The sequence below is a fragment of the Petaurus breviceps genome, unplaced genomic scaffold (assembly GCF_028583685.1).
Source record: "Petaurus breviceps papuanus isolate PSGF00001 unplaced genomic scaffold, PetGlider_PUasm1.0 173, whole genome shotgun sequence".
NCBI classification, from domain to species: Eukaryota; Metazoa; Chordata; class Mammalia; order Diprotodontia; family Petauridae; genus Petaurus; species Petaurus breviceps.
In genome coordinates this window covers 9,971,385-9,992,444 of record NW_027185759.1, presented here as the reverse complement: position 1 = coordinate 9,992,444, position 21,060 = coordinate 9,971,385, and the positions used below count along the sequence as shown (strand labels likewise).

Below are 21,060 nucleotides of genomic sequence, written 5' to 3'. Positions count from 1 at the left end.
ACAAGGAAGGGGACAAGAGAAAAATGGATGGCCAAGAGACTGGTAAACAGCCATCGAGCAGCTAAACACTACGTGGGGAAAGAAGAGCAGAGGGATCTGGAAGCGAGGCGGCCCTTTTTCTTCTCTCTGGTGTTTCAAAAAAAACTTGGGTTTGTTTTGTTTTGATTTTGTTTTTCTTGGGGTTATGTGACTTCTAGGGAAAAGAGAAGAAAAATGTTAAAATACTCCATGAGAAAACAAAAAAAAAAAAAGCAAAACAGAAAATAGGGGATTTCTGATATAATACAGCAAAGGAATCTTCAAAAGTGCCGGAAACACCAGCAATAGATCCAATCCAACATAGGCTATTTAGCACCTGCCAGGTGGACAGCACCAAGTTAGGTGCTAGAAAGACCAAAGTCTCTGCTCTCAAAAAGCATATAACCTAATGAAGGGATAAAACACATACCCAGATAACTACAAGGTAATCTGAAATAGGAGATCAAGAACAACGGCGGGGGAGGGGGGGGCGGGGGGAGATCAAGAAAGGTTGGGAATACAGGGGAACTCTGGGCTAAGTGGTAAAGAAAACTTGGGATTCCAAGAGGCAGAGGAGAAAGCGAGTAGATTCTTACCAAAGGCGGAGTGGTGGGAAATGGACTGCTGAATGGAGGGCACAGCAAATAGGTCAATTGGGTTGGAATGCAGAGGGTGGAAAGGGGAGCAATATGAAGTTAGTCTTCTAAGGTATGCAGGAGCCAGATTGTGGAGAACTTGCAGGTCAGTCTGAAGAATGTGCATTTTATCCCATGGGCAAAAGTGGAGCCTTGAGCAAGAGTGACACGTTCAGACCTGTGCCTCTGAGGTATTGGTTGGTTTTGTTATATTGCTGAAACATCACCTTGTAGAGAATGGATCGGAGAGGGAAGAGACAGAGAAAACAATTAGGAGGTCACAGCAATAGCTTGAAAGAGGGGACCAGGGTCTAAACTAGGACAATGATCGTGGGAGTGGAGAGGATATGAATGGGAGAGATAGTATGGTAACAGAACCCACAGGGCCTGAAAGCTGATTAGACAGGGAGTTGGAGAAGAACAGCCAAGAATGACTGGCAAGATGGCAGACGTAGGTGACTGTAAGGATGGTGGCATCCTTAACCGAAAGAGGGAGGTTAGGAGGAGAGATGAGTTTAAGGAAGAAAATAATGTGACATTCTTGACCTGCTGCACTTAAGATTCCAATTAAGACACCCAGATGGAGATAGTTACCATGCCCTGACCCTGATCCCAACTCTAACCCTAACGAGACTGGAATTCACAGGGGAAGAGGCCTGAAGAGAGAGATCTGGAAGGCACTGACATAGAGGTGATAACTGAATCCACAGATTGGGGTGGGGGGAGAAGGGAGGGGGGGAGAAAGGAGAGGCAGAGAATGGAGAGCAGAAGGGGAGGGAGAGGAGAGAGGAGGGGGGAGAAAAGAGGGGAGGGAAAGAGAAGAGAGGAGAAGGGAGGGAAGGGAGAGGAGAGGGAGGAGAGGAGAATGAGACATAGAGACAGAGACCTAAAGAGGAGAGACAGAGATAGTGAGAGCCTTAGGGGAAAACATACCTAAAAGTCAGAGAGAAAAAAGAAACAAGGCAATATCTGCCTAGTGACATCAAATGAATAAATGACACATTCATAAAAATTAGGCAAAAATTAACAGTGACAAGAAAATCACAAGGCCAAACAAGAGTGAAGAAACGAAATTAAAATATGCCAAGAGCAAATACTGAAAAAAGTGACCAATATGAAGAACGCACTAGAAAACAATGGGTCAGTAGACTCAATCCACAGGAGTTAATCCAGAGGAAAATGGACTTCTAGCCAGCACTCATCAACTAGAAGAAAAAGAAGTGCCCACATCCCAGAGTAATCCCAAGAAATGAAAACAAGCAAACTCAGGCTATAGCTGGAAGAGAATCCTGACACCTCAGAAAACCTACTTTTCAAAAATGTGAATTCCATATTCTAGGAAACCATCAAATAAAACTTCCCAGAATAAGCAAAAAAGAATCTGCCAAATGAAAAGAACCTATGGGGGAAAACCCAAGAATCAGGGTTCCTAGATATATTATGGTTATTACAATGTTAAAGGAAAAAAAAATGTCAATCTCTTGAGAATAAGGTGAGAATTATTTACTGGAAAACATTCATCAGGAATGCAGGAGGCCTTATCAAAGAAGACAGGGTGAAGGGAGAAAGAGGCTGTGATATATACAAAATTTAAAAAGCATAGATTATAATTTCAGAATGAGCTACCCAACTTCTTTCAAAAGAAGAGATCACATCTGAAAAGCAATCATACTTTTCAAAAAGACAAAGTTATCAGTACTTCCAGGAAGTCTTAAAAGTACTTAAAACAATTCTCAAAGAAAGATAAATCAATCGCCATCAATTTAAGAACCCATAGAGTATAGTATTAGCAATGTTACTAAGTGTTTTATGAGGACACCTGAGAGAACTAGGTAGGGGAAGGGGAAGGGGCAACATGAGATGGAAGAAAGGATGAGAACAAGGTAATCGCAAGGCAAAGTCAAAGAAGAGTTCATATAAAAGGATTCTGCTTAGAGTATTTTGAAAAGTTTGAAATGAAAACAGAAATATGAAGAATGAGAAGTGTATGTTTACTAATATGACAACTGACAAAAAGTCAAACCTAACAATTTTTTTCTTTTTTTTTTTGGAGGGAGGAAGGCAAGGCAATTGGGGTTAAGTGACTTGCCCAAGGTCATACAGCTAGTAACCCTAATAATAGTAAAGCTAAATGTAAATAGGCTAAAAGTTCTAATAATCAACTGAAAAAAATAAAAGAATAATATATTTGTCATGGCTATGGAGAAGAGAAACATTTTTGTCTGTCAAGCAAATTGTAAAAAATCATTAGAAACAAAAATCCATAGGCCTAATTACAAATGGAAAAAAGAGATTTTGCAGAGCAAAGAAGCAGTTCCTCTAGGATTAAAAGAAACATGTGCTCCCCAATGAAAGAATAGTCAAACAATCAAAAAAAGAGCCATTTCAAGAAAGAGGATCCAGACTAGTAAGAACCACAAAAAAAGATGCTCTGATGCCCTAATAGAGAAAGGCAAATCAAGGTGTACTCAAGGTACCACTTTGTGCCGACTGGAATGGCAAAACTAATCAATGATTAAAAAGAAAGTTGGTGGAACCTCATTAGTGGTGGGATTGTAGAAGGAGGTTCATCTGGCAATTTATTTACACCAAATGTAACAAAACCCATCTTTTCATAGTGATTTATTCATTCATAACCTTTTGACTGAATGATTGAATTGCTAAGACTTTAACCTAGATATTACGAAAATGAGAAAAGGCTCTGGTCCCACATAAACATTCACAGTTGTATAAAAATATTCATCTGAAAAAATATTCATCTGCTATCTCGAGCCACATAAAAATATGTAAACAAAATAGGTGTCAGATAACTAGCAAATGACTAAATTAAGGTAATTTACTTTACCAGCTTACGATGCCATTAATAAACATAAAGACTCCAAGGAAACAAAGTCATATAAAGCAAGCCCCGCAGAGCTGATGCACGCTGCCTAGAAGGCAATTTTAATGACTCACAAGAAGGCAAAGGGAGGCCAGCCTTGGCCTGACTTGCAAATGGACACAGAACAAACCACTTCTTGTCTGTTGTACCATTTGCTCGACCCTATTCTGTTAAATGCTAATGGTTTTATATCAGATTACGGTTTTCAGGTTTATCACTTTAAAAATCCTAGATTTCACAAACCATTCCTGAACTAGAATTCCCACTACCACATCCCCAATGGACAGAGAAGGGAAGAACCGAGTGCCTCCCTAGATACCATACTCCACTTTTAGGTAGCTCTAATTGTTAGGAAGTGTTTTCTTACATGTTTAAATATCTTTTTTGCAACTTTACTCTATCCCTGCTATGAGCTCTTGATTATTAGGTTTTGTTGTTGCTTATTAAGTTCATAATTTGAAAAACTGTACACATTAAAAAATTCTAAATAGAAAAAAAAATCCTAATCATTATTGACTGAAAAAAGAATTGCCCAAGGAGAAAGCTAGCATTAGGTTAAGTGATTGAAAAGAGCTGAAAATGAGCAGTCTCTGTAGGTATACTAAGGAGGCTGGATTTCTTGAAATCTTGGTTTAACTGAATATCTTCTTTAAATTTATTAAAAAAAAAACCTCTAAGCAGAACTATTAAGGACCATGAAGATAAAGGCAGCTGGGAGCTGAGTTTTGTCTTGGTTTTTGTGAAGCAAACTGAGCAAGACTGCACTGACCAATCTGGGTCTATCTCTCAGGAAATCGCGCTTATACGAGTCTGACTGTTGGTCCCAGGAATACAGCTGGGGCAGTCTCCTTTACTTCTCAGTCGCATATGCACAAAACAGATGGCTTTCTTCACGTGTAGTCTATTAGCTAGGAAGGCAACAGCAAATCCCATGAAAATTAACTGTTACAGGGTTCTAGAGTTGCTGTCCCTCAACTTTTTCAACCACATTCTCTAAACATTCCAGACAAAGCAAAGACCTATCAGTACATGAACATGAAGACGAGCCTTCTCCAATCTGATCTAGAATCCTTGGGAGAACAAAAATCATGTGTTATGCCATTTTTGTAACTCAGGCATCTAGCAGAATATCTTAAATATAGTATGAACTTAATGTTTGTTGATGACAATGACTGGTAATTTCCTTATTTATTTTAATCAGTGATCAAGAACACATATTCATTTTGAATACTGGTATTAACTGGGAAATTTGTGAAAATCTCATTCTTGTTATATTCTAAGAATTCATGCAGTACATGAAATTTCACTCAAAAATTGGGTAGCCACCTTCCTACATTAGTATTCAAGGATTGCAAATCTGAGCTGATTGGTTTTTCATCTGTATTTGGATCTTTGGATCATTCTACCATATAGACCCAAATCAGTCGATCCAGCAGCATTTACTTATCAATCTAGAAAACCAAGTGTAAGTGAAACATATAGTCTCTAGACACTGGCAGCTTGTTGAGTTTGTCTGTCAAGACACGTCAAGCTCTTGGATGTGACCTGCAATTTGTCACATATACAAATGTGTGTGTGCATATACAAATATACCACATACCACATACATGTACACACACAGAGGTAAACGCATATGTAGACACCAATGGATGGATGGATGGATGATTGGAGGGAGAGAGGACAGAGAGATGACAGTTAGGCAGATAGACTGACAGTCAGTTTGGACAATGAGCTGGGTCCAGAAATGACTATCGGGATATATGGTGTACAGTATGCAACTACCCCAAACTGCTCATGGCTACAGAAATCCAACTTTAGTTGTGTTTTGGGGGTTTTTTTTTGCTTTTTGGAGGGCAACTGGGGTTAAGTGACTTGCCCAAAGTCACATGGCTAGTAAGTGTGTCAAGTGTCTGAGGTCGGATTTGAACTAAGGTCCTCCTGACTCACTTAGCTACCCCAAGAAATCCAACTTTAAAATGAAAATTCTCCCAATAATCGTGGCACATGGACCAGCACACTCTCACGAAGGGACAAAGAAGATGCTATTTCATAAGAGCCAAATCACAAGGAAGCTCCGAACAATGCAGGGTGGGTAGAAATTGGCACTTTAAAGAAATCCACACCTGTGATCTTGTCAGTGCAGGGAGTCAACCCTCAGCCACTCCTAGTCTTGGCGAGCTGTCCTGGGATTGTAAGTGGCAGAGAAGGCCCATCCATATCATCTTGGCCATGCGGTGCCCAAGGAGGCGGGCACCCCCACTCCACTCCCGGGACACTGAAAGAAGCTGAAGGCAGCCTTCGGCTCCAAAGGCACCTCTTGTACTCCAGCCTTTTGTTTCCAGGTCTGTCCTTTTGAGGCTTCCACCTGATGGCCTTAACCCCACTAAGTCTTCTCTAAGTAAAGATGTCCAGGTCCTTCACATGGCACAGTGCCCATGTAGGTCAGCCTGATGCCTGTCTATGTGGTTCCCAATATGCAGCCTTAAGAGCTAAACCCAGTCCCCTCAACGTGGCCTGATCTGAGCAGTGCAAAGTCCAACCAAATTCTTACCTTCTAGGCCTAGACCCCATGCCTCGCTTAATGACGCAGCAGCCCTCATACTGAACCTCCAGGCCACCAAACCCCCGATCATTCTCAAAGCCACTCCTGTCTAGCGTCACCTCTCCCATTCGTACTTGTAAGGTTAATTTCTGAACCCAAAAAGAGAACTTTATATTTATCTCTATAAAGTATCACCCAATCAGATTTAGCCCATCAAGATGTTGTAGGAAGCTGTCATCCAATCCCATCTATTCATTCTAGCTTTATTTTGTCTGCAAGCTTGACAAGGACACTCTCATCAGGATCATGAATTAAAAATGTCAGCTGGCAGAGGGCCAATAACAGATCCCTGGGATGCTCTAATAGAAACTCCCTGTCAAGCTGACATCAACCCATTAACAGCTGCTTTTGGGATCCAATCATGCCACCTGTTCTGAATACAACTAACTTACTAGGAGCCAGACTGGGGCAAATCCTTTGGTGAATTTTAAATATGCTGTATCTACAGCATTCTTCTCTCCCCCCCCCCCAAACTTAAAACAAAGACCCTGGCTTCACTGAAGCCATATCATGGCAGCTCCTTCAGCCCTTTGCCCAGCCCTCTCCCCTTACATCACTCTTCAGAACAGCAGCATTCCAGTGATGCCTCTGCCTTCTGCTCACAGGCGAAGGTGACGAGACAGTCAGGCTCCCCCATGGCAAAAACCCTCAGACAGCATCCTGGATGCCACTGCCCCACTTCCCCTTCATTGCCTCAATCACATGCTTGCCCATGCTCCTCTCCACTGGTTTATCTCATCGACCCCCAAAAACCCAAATCCCTTAACCCCCTTCGCTCCATCCAGCCAGGCTCATTACTCTCTTACTTCCGTCCTGACTGAATTCCTCAGTAGTTATCTAGACCAGGGCTTCTTTAACTTTTTCCACTCATGACCCCTTTTCCCTGTTAGTCAGCACTCCTTGGCACCACAAGGCCCGAGGGCATGTGCTGCACAAAGTGAGCATGCTTTGTGTTGAGAACCACGGCTGCAGTGAAGTCAGGAAGCAAGAGGGGCAAGAGCGCCAGGAGTACCCAGGACTCATTCCCAGTTTGATTTGTAATTAATTTGTGGTCGTTGCTCATTCAGAAACCTTTCACTGTTGCCAAATTTTTCTCGATCCCATATGGGGTCGAAAGCCAAAGTGCCGGTCTCCTTCCTCACTAACACTCTATTCCACAACACCTCCTCAGGCTTCCTCTGCCTTCTCTGTTCTTACGAAACTGCTCTAAACTCACCAATTATTTCCTTATTATGAAACCCAGAGGCCTCTTTCAGTCTCCAGCCCCTCTGACCTTTCTAAGCCTGATTAGGTGAGACTGTGGTCACTGACTCTGGAGTCAGAGGGATCAGGTTCAAATCCTGCCTGCTGCTCACTCCGTATGTGACCTAGGGCATGTTGTGGCCACCTGCCTCGGCTGCCTCCTTTGTCAGCTGAAGAAACCAGAGCTGAGATCTTGTCAGCCCCCTCCGGTTCTGCTGGATCGCCCCGGTCTACAACACTGCGGGGGTCACCTTCGTGCAGACTCCCCGGGTTGCCTCCCTGCAGCATTACACCACACTCCCAAAAGCTCCTCCTGCTTCCACTCTGCACGCCCTCTATCTCACCCTTCCTCCTGCTGCAGAATAATGATGCATGGAGCCAAATCCTGTCACTCCAGTGCCCAAAAGGCCTCTGTGACTCTTTATTGGCCTCCAGGTGAAGTTCATACTCCCTGGCAAAGCCCTCCCGGGGTTTTTAGCCTCCTGTCTTATCCTTGCCCACTGTGATTCAGCAAAAGGCTCTCCTTTCCCCCCTCTGGGTCATGGCCCACACTGTGCTCCGTGCCTAGAGCGCCGTCTCTGCACCTTTACCTGCTGATTCCTCTGGGTCTTTTCCAGCCCAGTTCATGCGCCCCTTCCTCCTGGAAGCCTGGCCTCATTTACTTACAGTCTCCTCAGACTTCACAGTCATGTGTGATGCAAACGCTGGCTTCATCATGTCAGGCAGTCCATCACAAGTAGCTGTTCTTGGTTTCTCTGGTCCTAGGCCCGCACTCCTGAATGCTGCACAAGGGCAAGGATTCTGCCTTGTCTAAGTTTGGGGGCTTCTGTGGCGCCCCACCTGCAGGACATGCCGCAGCTGAAGGAGTGTTGGGGCAGTCTGGGCTGAGCTGGACTGCTCAGGCTCCTCCCCATACTCAGACAGACAAGAGGGACAGGAGCAAAGGAGAGTGTCCCTCCCCTACTCAGAACTCAAAGGTTTTTGTTTTAGGCTTTCACTTGTCATATTAAGAAGCTAATGGTTACACTAGCTCCTCAACTTCCATCTACCAGCACCCACCATGATTCTACAGTGAACAAAGATGACAATGAGATCGGAAAGTGGAAATTATTTAGAAGCCTTAGCAGAAAAGTGACCGATAGTGATTCTGTTTAATTAAACAAAGAACCTAATGACTTACTGGCCAGTCAATGAAAAGAACATCTGAAACCCCACTGGTGCCTCTTCCCCAGGCATACAAACCAGACAGTCCTCTGCCCAATGACAAAACGGAGTCATTGTTTCACACTGGACAGCTGACTGTCCTCATGCAACGAAATACCTTGGCCTTTAGAAGAAGGGAAAAGAATTCCGCCCAAATGGATGCTACGCAAAACATGTAAACATTAAGCCAATCTTAGGCCTTATCCCACTCCTTATTCCTTGCTGGAACATTTCTGTGAAAGGCACCCGGAGATAAATCATAAAAACGTAAACGCTAAGCCAATCTTAGGCCTTGTCCTGTTCCTTATTCTCTGCTGGAACGTTTCTGTTAAGGGCACCCAGAAATGAGTCAACCTTATGGCCAGAGATGCAATCTGTTTTCCCAAGAGGTTCTCATGCTAAAAGTCAATGCTATTCCTGACTGAACAGAATCCCAGCTTACTAGCTGCCCCCAATTCCCATGTTTTTGAACCCAGGTCCTCCTGACTCCAGGGTTGGTGCTCTGTTCACTGTGCCATCTAGCTGCCCCCAATTCCTACTTTTTTGGTCAAGCACGTCCCCATTAGCAGAATCCCACAATCTCTTGGTAGAATCCGTAGCTTAAATGAATTTTTAATTCATTTGCATGGCTTTGTGCATGCTGTGATGAGCACACTTTTAAAATGGTGATCCTGAAATGGTTTGGAAATGCCTGTTAGATACAACCACATTTACTTTTGCCAGTCAAAAAGCCTTGAAACTACGTGAAACGACAGATCTAAGGCTACTGAACAAAGCTCTCCTGTGAGAAGGAAAAGCCCTTGAAAGAAAGAACCTTAAGGAAACACCCCATTTCTGAGCCCGGGGCCGGAGGAATACTGACCACAGTCCGGGGCTAAAAGGCCGTTCAAGTAGGGTAAGGTGAGTCTCTTGACTTCCTCCAGCTTCTCCCGCAGCTTCTTCACCTGGTTGTCCGAGCGGCTTACTCGCTGTCTCAGCAGCCGCAGCTCGCCGTTCTTCTTCTCCACCTGTTCCCGCAGGCAGCACACCTGGCTCTTGCTGGGCCTTGAGGAGAAGCAGTAGGAATGGAGTGAGTCAATGAGCTTGCAGGCCCCTGACGCCGACATGATGACCTCGTTGATGGACATGGGGTTGGCGTCTGTGTCTCCCTTCTGCCCGAGCACGGCTTCTGTGGCAGGCTTGGGAGTGACGTCCGGCGGAGGCGCCGACGAGCTCTGTGAAGGCTTCTGCGGCGTAGCGGTCAGGGAGGAACTCGGGGCACTCTCTGCCAAGCCCGTGCCGGGTACCTCGCTACTGCGGCTACAACCCGCGTCCGCATCCCTCTTGAACCTCTTCCTGTCCATCTGCTCCTTTGGAAGGGAGGGCCTCTCTCGAGTGTGCCGAGAGGAGAAGCTGTAAGAGTGGAGGGAGCCGATAAACTTACAGGCCCCTGACCCCGGGGGAGTAAAGTCATCAATGGAGATGCCGCTCTTGTCTGAACTCCAAGCCCCAGCCTGCGCATTTGTGTCAGAACAGACCCCCGGAGCAGGGCTCTCCAGCTTTCTCGGGCCACTGGGCTCTGTGGCCAAACTGTCAGTAGAAGTCCTCGAAGACCCTTCCAGAGGGGCGGGCCCCTGCACCCCTTGCTCAGACTGGGACAAGGCTTGTTCCATCTTTCCAATCTCTTCTCTTACTGTCGGCTCTTCGTCCACAGTCAGTGGCGAACTCGTGGTGACTTCACGGCCAGCTTCTTCCTGGGGTTCACTCACATCCCCGGGAGGTTGGCCAGCCTCCTTCCTCCTACTTCGCACATGACCTCGGGCACTTTTTTTCTTCTCTGCCAAGTGAAAGATGGACGGCACAGCTGTGGGTTTGAGAAGTCGGTGCTGGTCCTCCAGCCTCTTAGAGAAGCTGTCTTTGGTGAAATGCTCACTGCAGAGGAAGGAATATTTGGTGGGAGTCCAGTTATCCCTCTGAACTGCTTTCAGCCACTGGATCAGGCGTTTTGAATCCTTAAGGGGGAACCTGTAAGACAAAGTAATAAGTAAAAACTTCTTACATTCACTGAAGAAACAAAAAATTCAATGATTAAAAATGAAAGGATGGTTTTTCCTAAACTCTTTACTAAGTTGAAATAAAATTTTCTTCCAGACTCCAGGCTGACTTATTCTAATAACAATGGCAAGCTGTACCTCCACAGCAGGCATCACAGGGTAGCCTGGCTTTTGATGTCCTATCAATCACCTCAACAATTCAACAAACGTCATGTTTGTTTTTTTGATGACCCTGTACCTTGTACCATGAAAAAGCACTAGACAGAGACTGAGGCTGATCACATCCCGGAGGACAGATAGCCTCAAAAAGAAAAGGGGGTTCCCCTCTAGGCTGGACTAGGAGGTCTTTCCAGGGTGCCTCATTTACAGGTAATAGCGTCCTAAAGCATCAAGCACCAAAATGTTATAGAACCCTTCAAACAGGGCCCCTGATTGCTTCAATCAGCCTAATAATCTGTAATGGAAAAATCAAATTGAAGAGAACTCCCATCATCTACCCCTGGTCCAGACTATGACATGCAATCAGAAGGACAGTCCTTTGAGTTAGCCTAGGAAAACATAAAGCAGGGGATGGGGTCAAACTAGAATGGGAAAAGAGCTGACACAGTGTTTTAGCTCCCAAGGCAATTTTTTAACATAAATGTTTTCTTGGTGATAATCATACTTGTAAACCTTGGAACACCAGCATTTCCAAAGAATCAGAACACCTTTGATATAGAGGGTAATGAAGAAATATATAGTGAATACAAAGCAGGCTAAAGCGTATTTCTGATGACCTAAATCATGCCACAAAAAAAAAAGTGGCATAAAGAATATAATTCAGGAGATGAGTGATCTGAAAAAGAGGCAGGCTGATCACGTAGCCAAGGTGAGGCAACAGGCAGTGATTAAACACCTAGTAAAAGCCAGGCTCCAGGGAGGCAAAGAAAGGCAAAAACCAGACCCTGCCCTCAAGGGGCTCATAGTCTAAAAAGAGAGTCATGCCAGACAAGATACAGACAGGACAAAGTGAAAGCGCAGCTATGTCCGATCAGTGTGAATAAGGAATCAATGTGAAAATGTATCCAGTGAAGGGGTCACTTTATTCAAATGTGAACTAATCAAAGCAAAAATCATGAAAAATAAGGTCATTGAAATGACTACAGAAAAATGCCATTGCAAATTCAAATAATGTGACCAATTTATGGGCTCTGTTATTCAAGTTATATGCAATCTCAGAGGGAAAGTATGAACATTAGGAAGTTTGGGAGAGGCTTCTCAAAGAAGGTCAGACCTTAGGGGAGACTAGAATGAAACCAGGGATGCCAGCAGCAGAGAGGAGGAAAGGGCATTCCAGGCATGGGGAACAGCCAGTGAAAATGCCTCCAGCTAGGAGACAGGAGTGTCTTAGACAAGGAATAGCAAAGTGGATGGCAGACTTTGTGGAGGGTTGAGAAAGGCATAAGGTGACTGGAAAATTTGGAAAAGGCTAGGTTAGGAAGGGATTTAAAAGCCAAACAGTACTTTAGATTTGCTCCTAGAGGTGACTGGAAGTCACTGGAATTTGCAGAATTAGAAGAGGGGGAGGGCAGAGAGGGTTGTGTGGTTCTGAACTATGGATGATCACTTTGATAGCCAGGTGAGGAATAGACAGGAGTGGGGTGACACCTGAGGGAGGAGGACCAGCTAGCAATTACTGAAATAATCCTGGTGTGAGATAACGAAGGCCCGTCCCAGGATGGTGGTGACCATCCAAGGAGAGAAGGGACCATCACAGACAGACAGAAGGAAGAAGGCAATGGTGCCCATGCAATGGCAGAAGATCTAGAGGAAGACCCCTAATATAGGGGGCAGATTCCTTCATGGAAAAAAATGTGGACCAGAACCAAAGAGAATGGAAAAGCAAGCACAGACTGCATTCTACAAGGAGAGAAGGAAGAGCTGCATGCTTAGGGGTAAGAACTTCCTGAAGCAGGTGAAGGTGCTGAACTATGTCCTAGGGAGGCTGTGATGTTCTCCGAGCTTACAAGCTATTCGGGTTTAAGAGAAACACATGGGTTTCATGAGGGTCAAACATAAAATCAACAAATAAACAAGTGACTATTAATGGCTTACTATGTGCCAGGCAGCCTGCCTGGCATCAGCCAAAATAAGAAAATGGCATCCAACCCACCAAAAGCTTTTATCGCCAAAGAACAATACGCATTGGGACTAGATTTTAGAATAACAAGGAAATAAATATTTTATCTGTGCCATGGATCACATGAAGTAGCCTAAACTCTATCAATGCTGGCTCTGGCTGGGAAAGGAGCTGGGCCAGTCAGCCAGGCCGGGCGTGAGGGATAACAGCCAGACTACCCATGAAACAGGAAGAGAAAGAGAAAGAAGGCCTCAAGCACAGTGCCCTGCATGCAGCAGGTGCTCAATAAATGCTTGCTGATTGACTGACTGGGTGGTGGTTGTTTAATCATGTCGATTCTTCCTGACTCCATGCAGGGTTTTCTTGACAAAGATACTGCAGTGGTTTGCCATTTCCTTCTCCAGTTCATTTTACAGATGGGTAAACAGAGGCAAACAGGGTGAAGTGACTTGTCCAGAGTCATACAGCCAGTGTCTGAGTCCAAATTTGAACTCAGGAAGATGAGTCTTCCTGACTCCAGCCCCAGATCCCTATCCACTAAGCCACCTAGCCGCCCCAGCTGACTGGGTTATATTCAAGCAAAATGGAAACTCCATGAAGGCAAGAAATGGTCTTGTACTCTCTGGCACCTAATTTTGTCTGGCCCATAAGCACGTAATAGACACATAATGAAGTGAATTGGATAGATTGTCTATGGAGGGTTTATGGAAATCAAACAGGATTACCAGGGGTGGAGAGTGTAGGATGGCCTTCACTGGTAAAGTGATTAACTGCATTGTGGAAGTCAAGGGTCCATCAGGTATCAAAGTAAGAAATAATGAATTCAATGGCAAGAAAGTAAAACGCTCATTGGGTCTCAGCCTCCCATCTGGGCTTCAGGGTTGATTTCTGAGCTCCCTTCCAGCCTCATAGTTCTCTGGATCTAATATCGTTATGAATTTTTAAAATTCCATTTGCAGTGTCTGACCTCTTTTTCAGAAAAAGTGAGCTGGTATCATTGGCCTGAAAAATTTGTTTGTGAAGCTCAGTAATTTGTGTCCTTGAACAAAATCATTCAAACAGGGTTAAAGAATTGCAAAATCAAAGATAAACCAGTGTACATTTTCTAAGGACCTTCCAAAGGAAGGCAGCAGAAGTAACAAGTTTGAATGTAAGGAGTGCCACTACCAGGCTGCAAGACCTTGAGAAAGAAACATACTAAATTATTATGAATTTTCATTGGCTCTTGCAGAAGGGTTAGTGAGGCCCTGGCCTAGGATAGCTCGGGAGTCAAAATTGAAGATAAATATCGTTGCACAACATCGGACAAGAACTAAATATAATGTGTATTACATATGTATGTACATGTATGTAAGTGCATATACATATGGTTATAATATATTGGCCTAGTTCTGTGGGAAAAGCTTTGGATTCAGAGTCACAGAGTTCAAAACCCCAGCTCTGCTTTTTATAACCTGCGTGACCTTGGGCAAATCCACAATTTCTCAGGCCCTCAGTTTCTTTAGCTATAAAAGGAGGGGCTTGGTCTGATCTCTTTTTGGCTCTAAATCCTATAACCCCAGGCCCTAAGAGTTCTTCTCGGTCATGCTCTTAGGGCGCTACCCTGCAGCAGACCAAAGCAAATGGGAGCTCAGGAAATTTAAGTGGGAAGACTGGAAAGAATTGTTCAAAAGATACGTTCAGATGAACATTTTAGATGGAAATAAATTCAGGCTGATCTAAACCTCGTGAAGTCCGACTCTCAGTGGTCCATGCCCTGAGGGGAACCACAGCCTGGCAGCATCACTTACCGCGGGATGCTGTCAAAATGGCAGCTTTATTGCGGGGCTTAAAGCTTCTCCTTAGGCATCGCGGGCGCTTCCGAAGTTGGCTTACTGACCTTCCTAAGGAGCTGCCGGCTGACCGCCTCCGGCGTCCCACTGAAGTTTCCTCGGAGCCCTCTCCATGGAGGAGGAGGGCGTGGGGATGCAGGAAGCGCTCCCTGCGCCCTCCGAGGCGAGCCCCGGGGGATCAAAGGCGCCCCGGGAGAGGGAGCGAGCTGAGGGGGAGTGGGGGCGCCCAGGCTGGGCTGCGCCGCACAAGTTATCGCCGGCCTCTGGGAGGAGCCCCCCCAGGGGGCCCGCACCACCCGAGAGCCTCAGGCCCCCTGCCCCCACTTCTTTGTCTCCGAGGGGATCCCGGCCCCCCCAGCCCTGGCGTCCCCGGGGAGGAGGCTCCCGGAGCCCCTGCAGAAACCGGCGGGGCCAGAGACGCCGACCCTCGGGAGGGGGGTCCCAGGCCAGGCCGGGGGATGGGGATGGGGCTAGGGGGGAGGACGGGGCGGGGGGAGGGGATGCGGAGGGGGAGGGGCAGCGGCCCCCTCCCCCTCGCCCTTCCCCCCCCGCAGGGCAAGGGCGCGACGCGGGCGGTCCGCGGCCTCTCCGGGCCGTATCGGGAGGTGTGGCTGGCGGGCGCGGGCCGCGGCCGGAGGAGCCGGAGCGGGGCGTGACCTTGGGCAGCCCCCGGCCCCGGCCCCGTCCGCCGGGCCTCAGTTTCCCCGGCGCTGGGGCGGCGCGGGTTACCTGTGGAAGCTCACGGCCCGCTTCTCGCCCTTGCCCTGCCGGTTGGAGCAGTTCACCGCCGCGCAGCAGATCACCATCTCCGGGCGCCCCGGCCCGGCCCCGGCCTCCCTGCCCCGCCCCGCCCCGGCGGGCTGCCCGGCGGGCGGACTGACGGACGGACCGACGGACGGACTGCCGGCCCCGACCCCGGCGGCGAGCTCGCTGCCAGCAGAGGCGGCGAGCGAGCGAGCGAGCGCGTGCCCGCGCCAGCCCCGAAGCTGAGGCGCGCGCGGAACGTGAGAGCCGGCCCCGCCTCCCCGCTTCCTCCCGCCTCCGCCGTACCGCGACATGGCGGCGCCCGTTCCCGCGCCAACATGGCCACCGCCACACGCTTGACTCCGCCGCGACTCTCGGACCCCGGGGGGGGGGGGGGGGCCCTGTCGCCCGAGTGCACCTCTGAGATGGCTACGAGGCCCCGGTGAAGCCGTCCCCACTGTTGTCGCCTCCTGCCGGGGCGGATCCGACCCCTAACGGGCTTCCCTTTCCTCCGCCGTGCCGTACGACAAGATGGCTGCCGCCTCTACGGAAACCCATCCTCGCCCCGCCCCTCCTCGAACAATTAACCCCTGCGGCTTCGAGCCACCGGGCTCAGCTCATCAGCCAACAATAATCCATGAAGCACCTACTAGGTGCCAGGCATCGTGCTGGGCTCTGGGGATGCAAAGACACCAAGGAACAGGCGCTGGCCGGCTTCTCTATTGGGGGAGGGGCCAGGTTCATGGCTCGATCAATCGGTAAACATCAATAAAGCACCTACTAGGTGCCAGGCATCGTGCTGGGCTCTGGGGATGCAGATAAAAGTTCAAGGACGCCTATTCCAACTCTCACCCTGAGAAATCTGAGGCCTGGAGGTTCAGGGAAGGCTGAGGCAGTAGGGTCAGAATTAGAGACTCCTGGAGGGGTAAACAACATGTGCGCATAAAAGATACAATATAATTTTCTTATAAATGAATTATGTGGATACTTTGTGGTTCTCGGCTATGCTCATTTCATTCCTGGATATGCACCCAGCCCCATCTGAACTTTCCAATGTATCCAAGAGAAATAAACAGATACGTGATACAGAGAAGCCATCAGAAGATGCCTAGTACTCGCCCGCCTCTCAGACAAGAGGGACACAGGTTTCATCATCATCCATTTTGGGGAGTCACTATTGGGTATTCAGGCTTCAGCTTTTCATTGACACTGTAGTTGGTTTCATTGGCAGGAGAATAAGAGAAAGTTCCCCCTCTCCCCCCAGCACATTGGGTAGAACCCTGGGGTGACCTTCAGGGAAGGCATGGGTAAGTCACACAGGATGAACAGTGCAGATGGCCAACGGGACCATTCAGAGCTAAAAGATCACGGATCCCTCTGGGCATCTGGTTGTGTATATTGTGGTTCTGTGCAAAAATGATTTTCTTTTTTGTCTTTTTTGGGGTCCCCAAACATGTGTCTGGCACTGTAGTCAGCACTTAACGAATGCCCATGAATGAAACTGAAGTGTTTTTACAACTGATCTCACCCTCACCAGTATACTTCTAGCAGGCATTGTATTGGAGGGCCAAAGGCACTGATTTACAGTAAACAAAACAATAGTCCAAAATTATAAGGTACCCAAGTGGCCTATCATAGCATCACAGAAGAGTGAGAAGGAATCTCAGTGTCCATCTTGTCCAACCTATCCACCCATTCATTCATCGAACTTTTGTGCCAGACTCTGTGCTAAGTGCTGAGGATACAAAAAGAGTCAAAAGACAGCCACTGCCCTAAGGAGCTTAGGGGGAGGGAAGGGAAGCAACAAATCTATACAAAACAGGCTATCACATACCTGATAAGCTAGTCTCTGGTTGAAGACCATTGTTGGCATTTTACACAAAAGGAAATTTGGTTCCAGGAAATTAAGTTACTTGCTCCAACATACACAAATTGTCTAATCCCAAATTCAGCATTCTTTCAATGGACCATGCTACAATGGGCAACCTAGGTGAGCCTCAACTCTATTGAACAAATACATATTAGGGATCTGTTACCAACCCCAGACTGTGAGAATGTACTCAGGACACAAAGACAAACAGATGTCCCTCTTCTCCAGGAGATTTCACTCTCCTGGGCACGCACAGTATAGTAGAGATAAATAAATAGTATGTACAAAAGAATGTGAAACAATTTCAAGAGGGATTGAGGAATTACCATTTGGAGGATGGGGTAGGAGATGTCATAAGAGCACTCAGTTTCCTCATCTTCAAATGACATTGGAATTTGTTGGTCCCTCTAGCTTTTATGAACTTGTGGGCTAACTCCATTTTCCTGGTTAGGGAACCAAGGCACAGTCAATCAGCCAATAAGCCTTGGTTAAGCATTTACCATGTGCCAGGTGTTAGGGATACAGAAAACAAGCCAAAACTATCCCTGTCCACAAAGGAAGTCACATTCTCATGGGGGGGACTGGAGGATGTGTACATAACGGGAAGAGGGAATGGATCTAAGTTACATTCCTATAGGGAGGTTCTGGATGGAACAACCTCCTCCCCTCACCCCCATGCAGATGGGTCCCTTCTCTGCAGCTTATAATCTTAGACAGGTTCCCACAACTCTTAGTGGTTGAGTTATTTTGAACCAGGATCAACACAACCAGAATGTGCACTAGCAGCTGGGGGATGGGGAAAGTCCTCTGAAGAAGGGGGCCCTTGAGTCTTGAAAGGAGCCTTGGGGGGTGGTTAAGAGGTAGAAAAGGGTCAGTGTCTCCCATTGCATTCTGAACCATCTCCAGTCAATCTGATGAATATCTGGCCCCTGGACCAGATGGCTCTGGAGGAGAAAGTGAGCTGAACCTTGCACAGCTCTACCTCACTCAAATCCAAGTCAACTGCAAGTCACGTGGTGGTCATTCCCTGATGCCGTGGTCCTCTTCAAGAACAAAGGACAAACACAGCAAGGAGGCAGAGCATTCCAGGGGAGGGGGCTGGCCAGGGCAAAGGCACAAGGCGAGAGAGAAGCAGTTTTGTAAGAGGAAGGGTTTTATCCAACATCGATTAAGCGCCTACTATGTGCGAAGAATTGTGCTAAATAATGGAAATACAAAGAGCCGGCCATCCCTCAAAGAGCCGACTTTCCGATTCAACATCCACTAGACTGCTCACTCCTCGAGGGCAGGAGCTGTTTTTGCCCTTCCTTGTAGCACAAGGGCAGACGCATAGTAGGCACTTTAAAATGTTGGCTGACTGGACAGCATACATTTAAGCACCAGCTAAGAGATACAGAGATAATAGGAAGATCAGTCCCTACTCTCAAGGAGTTTGAATTCTCCCGGGGAAGATGCCCTTAGGATGCGCCTTTGCCAGAGATCCGATAGAGAAAAAGAACTGAGACTCCCTCATTCTCCAGTCTTGTCCGGAACCCCCATGGCTCTCCCGCCACCTGCTGCGCTGTCTACGTAAAGACCACGCCCCTCCACCCGCGCACTCTACCCTGGAGACAGTTCCGTACGCCAAGATGTCGGCCTCCAATCATCCCTCCACTCGCTACATGCTTCCCACTTCCTCTCCTGGCTCCCTTTCCGACCCCGCCCCTTCCGTCCCGCGCTTACTGCTCACGTGCCTCCGGGCGCGAGGCCGCATCCTGATTGGCCCCGTCTCTGTGTGACGTCACTCCGCGTCGCGTCGCGGTGCCTGTGGTAGCGACGCCGCCGGTTAGTCGGTGGGTGAAGAGGGAAGATGGATGCAGGTGAGAAGGCGTCGTCCCCCCCCCTCCCCTCTTGCGGCTCCGGTCCGGGGTGGGGGGCGGGGAGGGCGAGGCCGGGGTCTGCCGGGACGGGGCCTGCACGGCCGGGCGTACCGGGTGGGGGGAAAGGCCCCGAAAAGCCGAGGCCGCGGCCCGGCCCTCCCTCCCGTTCCCTCCGCGTCGCACCTCTGATGGGCCGGGCGTGCCGGGCGGCTGGGCCTTGAAGGCCGAGAAAGGGCTCCGCGCGCCCCCGCGTCCGTGTCCCCGAGGTCAGGCCGCCCGGGCCTGGGCCCGAGAACGGTCCGGAGGGAGGCCGGCCCAAGGTTACCTTGTGCCCGCGCCCACGGCGGCCCCGGCGCCTCTCCGCGCTCGCCTCCCCTTCCCGAGCCCCAGAAAGCTGCCGGAACTTTCACAAAGTTGTGAGACCACGTGGGCCAGACCATAAAGCCCAGCGGGCCGGGTCCCAGTGCCGCCCCCGGCCTGGGGAGGCAGAGAGGCCTCGGCGGCGGCCTCTCTGAAGGGGCTCGGGCGTGCCCTGGCTGCTTCCCGTCCGTGGAATCCGCGGCGCTGCCGAGCGAAAGCAAAGACCTTCCTCCGCCACGCAGAGCCCGAAACTCTGGTGTTTTTGCTGGGAAATACCTGGAGATTGTCCGTTTTTGTGCCTAAGTAATCACGCCTCCAGTGGGGTAGCTGAGGTCTGGCCTCAGACACTTCTAGCAGTGGGATCCTGGGCAAGTCGCGTGACCCCGTTTGCTCAGTTTTCCTCATTTGTAAAATGAGCTAGAGAAGGAAATGGGAAATCTCTCCGTGGGGTAAACCCCATCAGACCCCCCGGTATCTGCCAGGAAAACCCAAAATAGGAGCATCAGAACACCAAAAGGGCTGAACCAGGGCAACAATAAAAAACAGACCCGCTGTTCTTCCCTCACCTCCCTTCCCCTGGCTGTCTTCTGAAACATTGGCCATACTTGGTGTTTATTTTCCCAGCTCCATTTCGGTTTTGCCCTCCATTGCCTGGTTAGTTTATCTTTATCCTTGGGTGCAATATTAGCTGTCATTGTAGGATATTATTTTGTTTTTCCTGGCATTTTAAACTGAAAGTAGTTTAAAATTAATGCCATTTTTACTTAGAAGGTTTTTGATGGTAGGAAGCCTATACTTAAATGAATAAATGTGATTTATATTGGAATAACAGAATTCCTGAAATTATTTTGTCATTTGAATTCTAAATAAGCACACTGAGCAAATAAAGTTTTAAATTTAGGAGTTTTTGTTGGTTTTTTAAAATCACTGTCACTTCCCAATAACCCTTCCTTCCCCCAAAAGTTTCTTGTAATGTATAGTTTAGCAAAACAAATCATTCTGTATTTCCCTTACCTCTCTGCCAGTTGTAATGAAGTATATACCTCACTGTCCTCTGATTGTTCATTGAATTGATCAGAATTTTGATTGTTTTTGGTGTTTTCCTAAACATTATTGTCTTTTGCAAATTATTTTCTTGTTCCCGCTTCTCTAACTTAGGTTCATGTAAGTCTTCCTAAATTTCCCTGAATTTTTATCTTCATAATTCTTTATGAGTCAGTAATAATTCTTTTTTATGCTATTTCAATAGCTGTTTTAGCCATTCCCCAATTATCGAGCAACCACTTTTGTCAAAAGTGCTGCAATCAGAGCGGTTAGGTGGCACAGTGAATAGAGTCAGGAGGACCTGACTTCAAATTCTGCCTCAGACACTTGACACACTGTGTCAAGCTGTGAGACTTTGGGCTCCTCACTTAACCCCAATCGCCCTCCAGAAAGCAAAAAAAAAAAAAAAAGTGCTGCAATGACTATTTTCTCCTTTGTTTTTGGCTTCCTTGGGTATATATTACTACTTTTGTGGATGAATTGGACTGATGGCCACTAAGACCTCTTCCAAGCTCAGATTGTGATGGTGACCAGTAGTGATATCAGCGGGGCAAAGAGAACATACCATTTATTGATTTCAAAGAAGAAAACCTTATTTATATTGAGTCATTTGATTTT

At 47.5% G+C, this 21,060-nt stretch overlaps 2 protein-coding genes across 6 annotated transcripts in view; one reads left to right on the top strand and one right to left on the bottom strand.

The window, feature by feature from the left end:
• THAP4 (THAP domain containing 4) overlaps nucleotides 1-15,795 on the bottom strand; it is a 62,039-nt gene extending 46,244 nt beyond the window's left edge. Inside the window, exons 1-2 of one of the 3 annotated variants that reach the window (XM_069083352.1) lie at nucleotides 15,616-15,795; nucleotides 9,444-10,585 (exon numbers count right to left, since the gene is read on the bottom strand). In XM_069083352.1, the coding sequence (XP_068939453.1) occupies nucleotides 9,444-10,585; nucleotides 15,616-15,623 (1,150 nt within the window). In that variant the 5' untranslated portion in view covers nucleotides 15,624-15,795. Of the gene's footprint in view, nucleotides 1-614; nucleotides 796-9,443; nucleotides 10,586-15,294; nucleotides 15,446-15,615 lie in introns of those variants that run through there. The other 2 variants (XM_069083351.1, XM_069083353.1) reach the window with 2 other exon arrangements.
• Nucleotides 15,796-18,929: 3,134 nt separating this feature from the next.
• Nucleotides 18,930-21,060, top strand: part of ATG4B (autophagy related 4B cysteine peptidase) — a 47,959-nt gene continuing 45,828 nt past the window's right edge. For 2 of the 3 annotated variants that reach the window (XM_069083350.1, XM_069083348.1), the window contains exon 1: nucleotides 18,952-19,038. Coding sequence is in view for 1 of the 3 variants with exons in the window: in XM_069083349.1 (XP_068939450.1) it covers nucleotides 19,029-19,038 (10 nt within the window). In the remaining 2 variants the exon portion in view is untranslated. Of the gene's footprint in view, nucleotides 19,039-21,060 lie in introns of all 3 variants that reach the window. The other variant, XM_069083349.1, reaches the window with a different exon arrangement.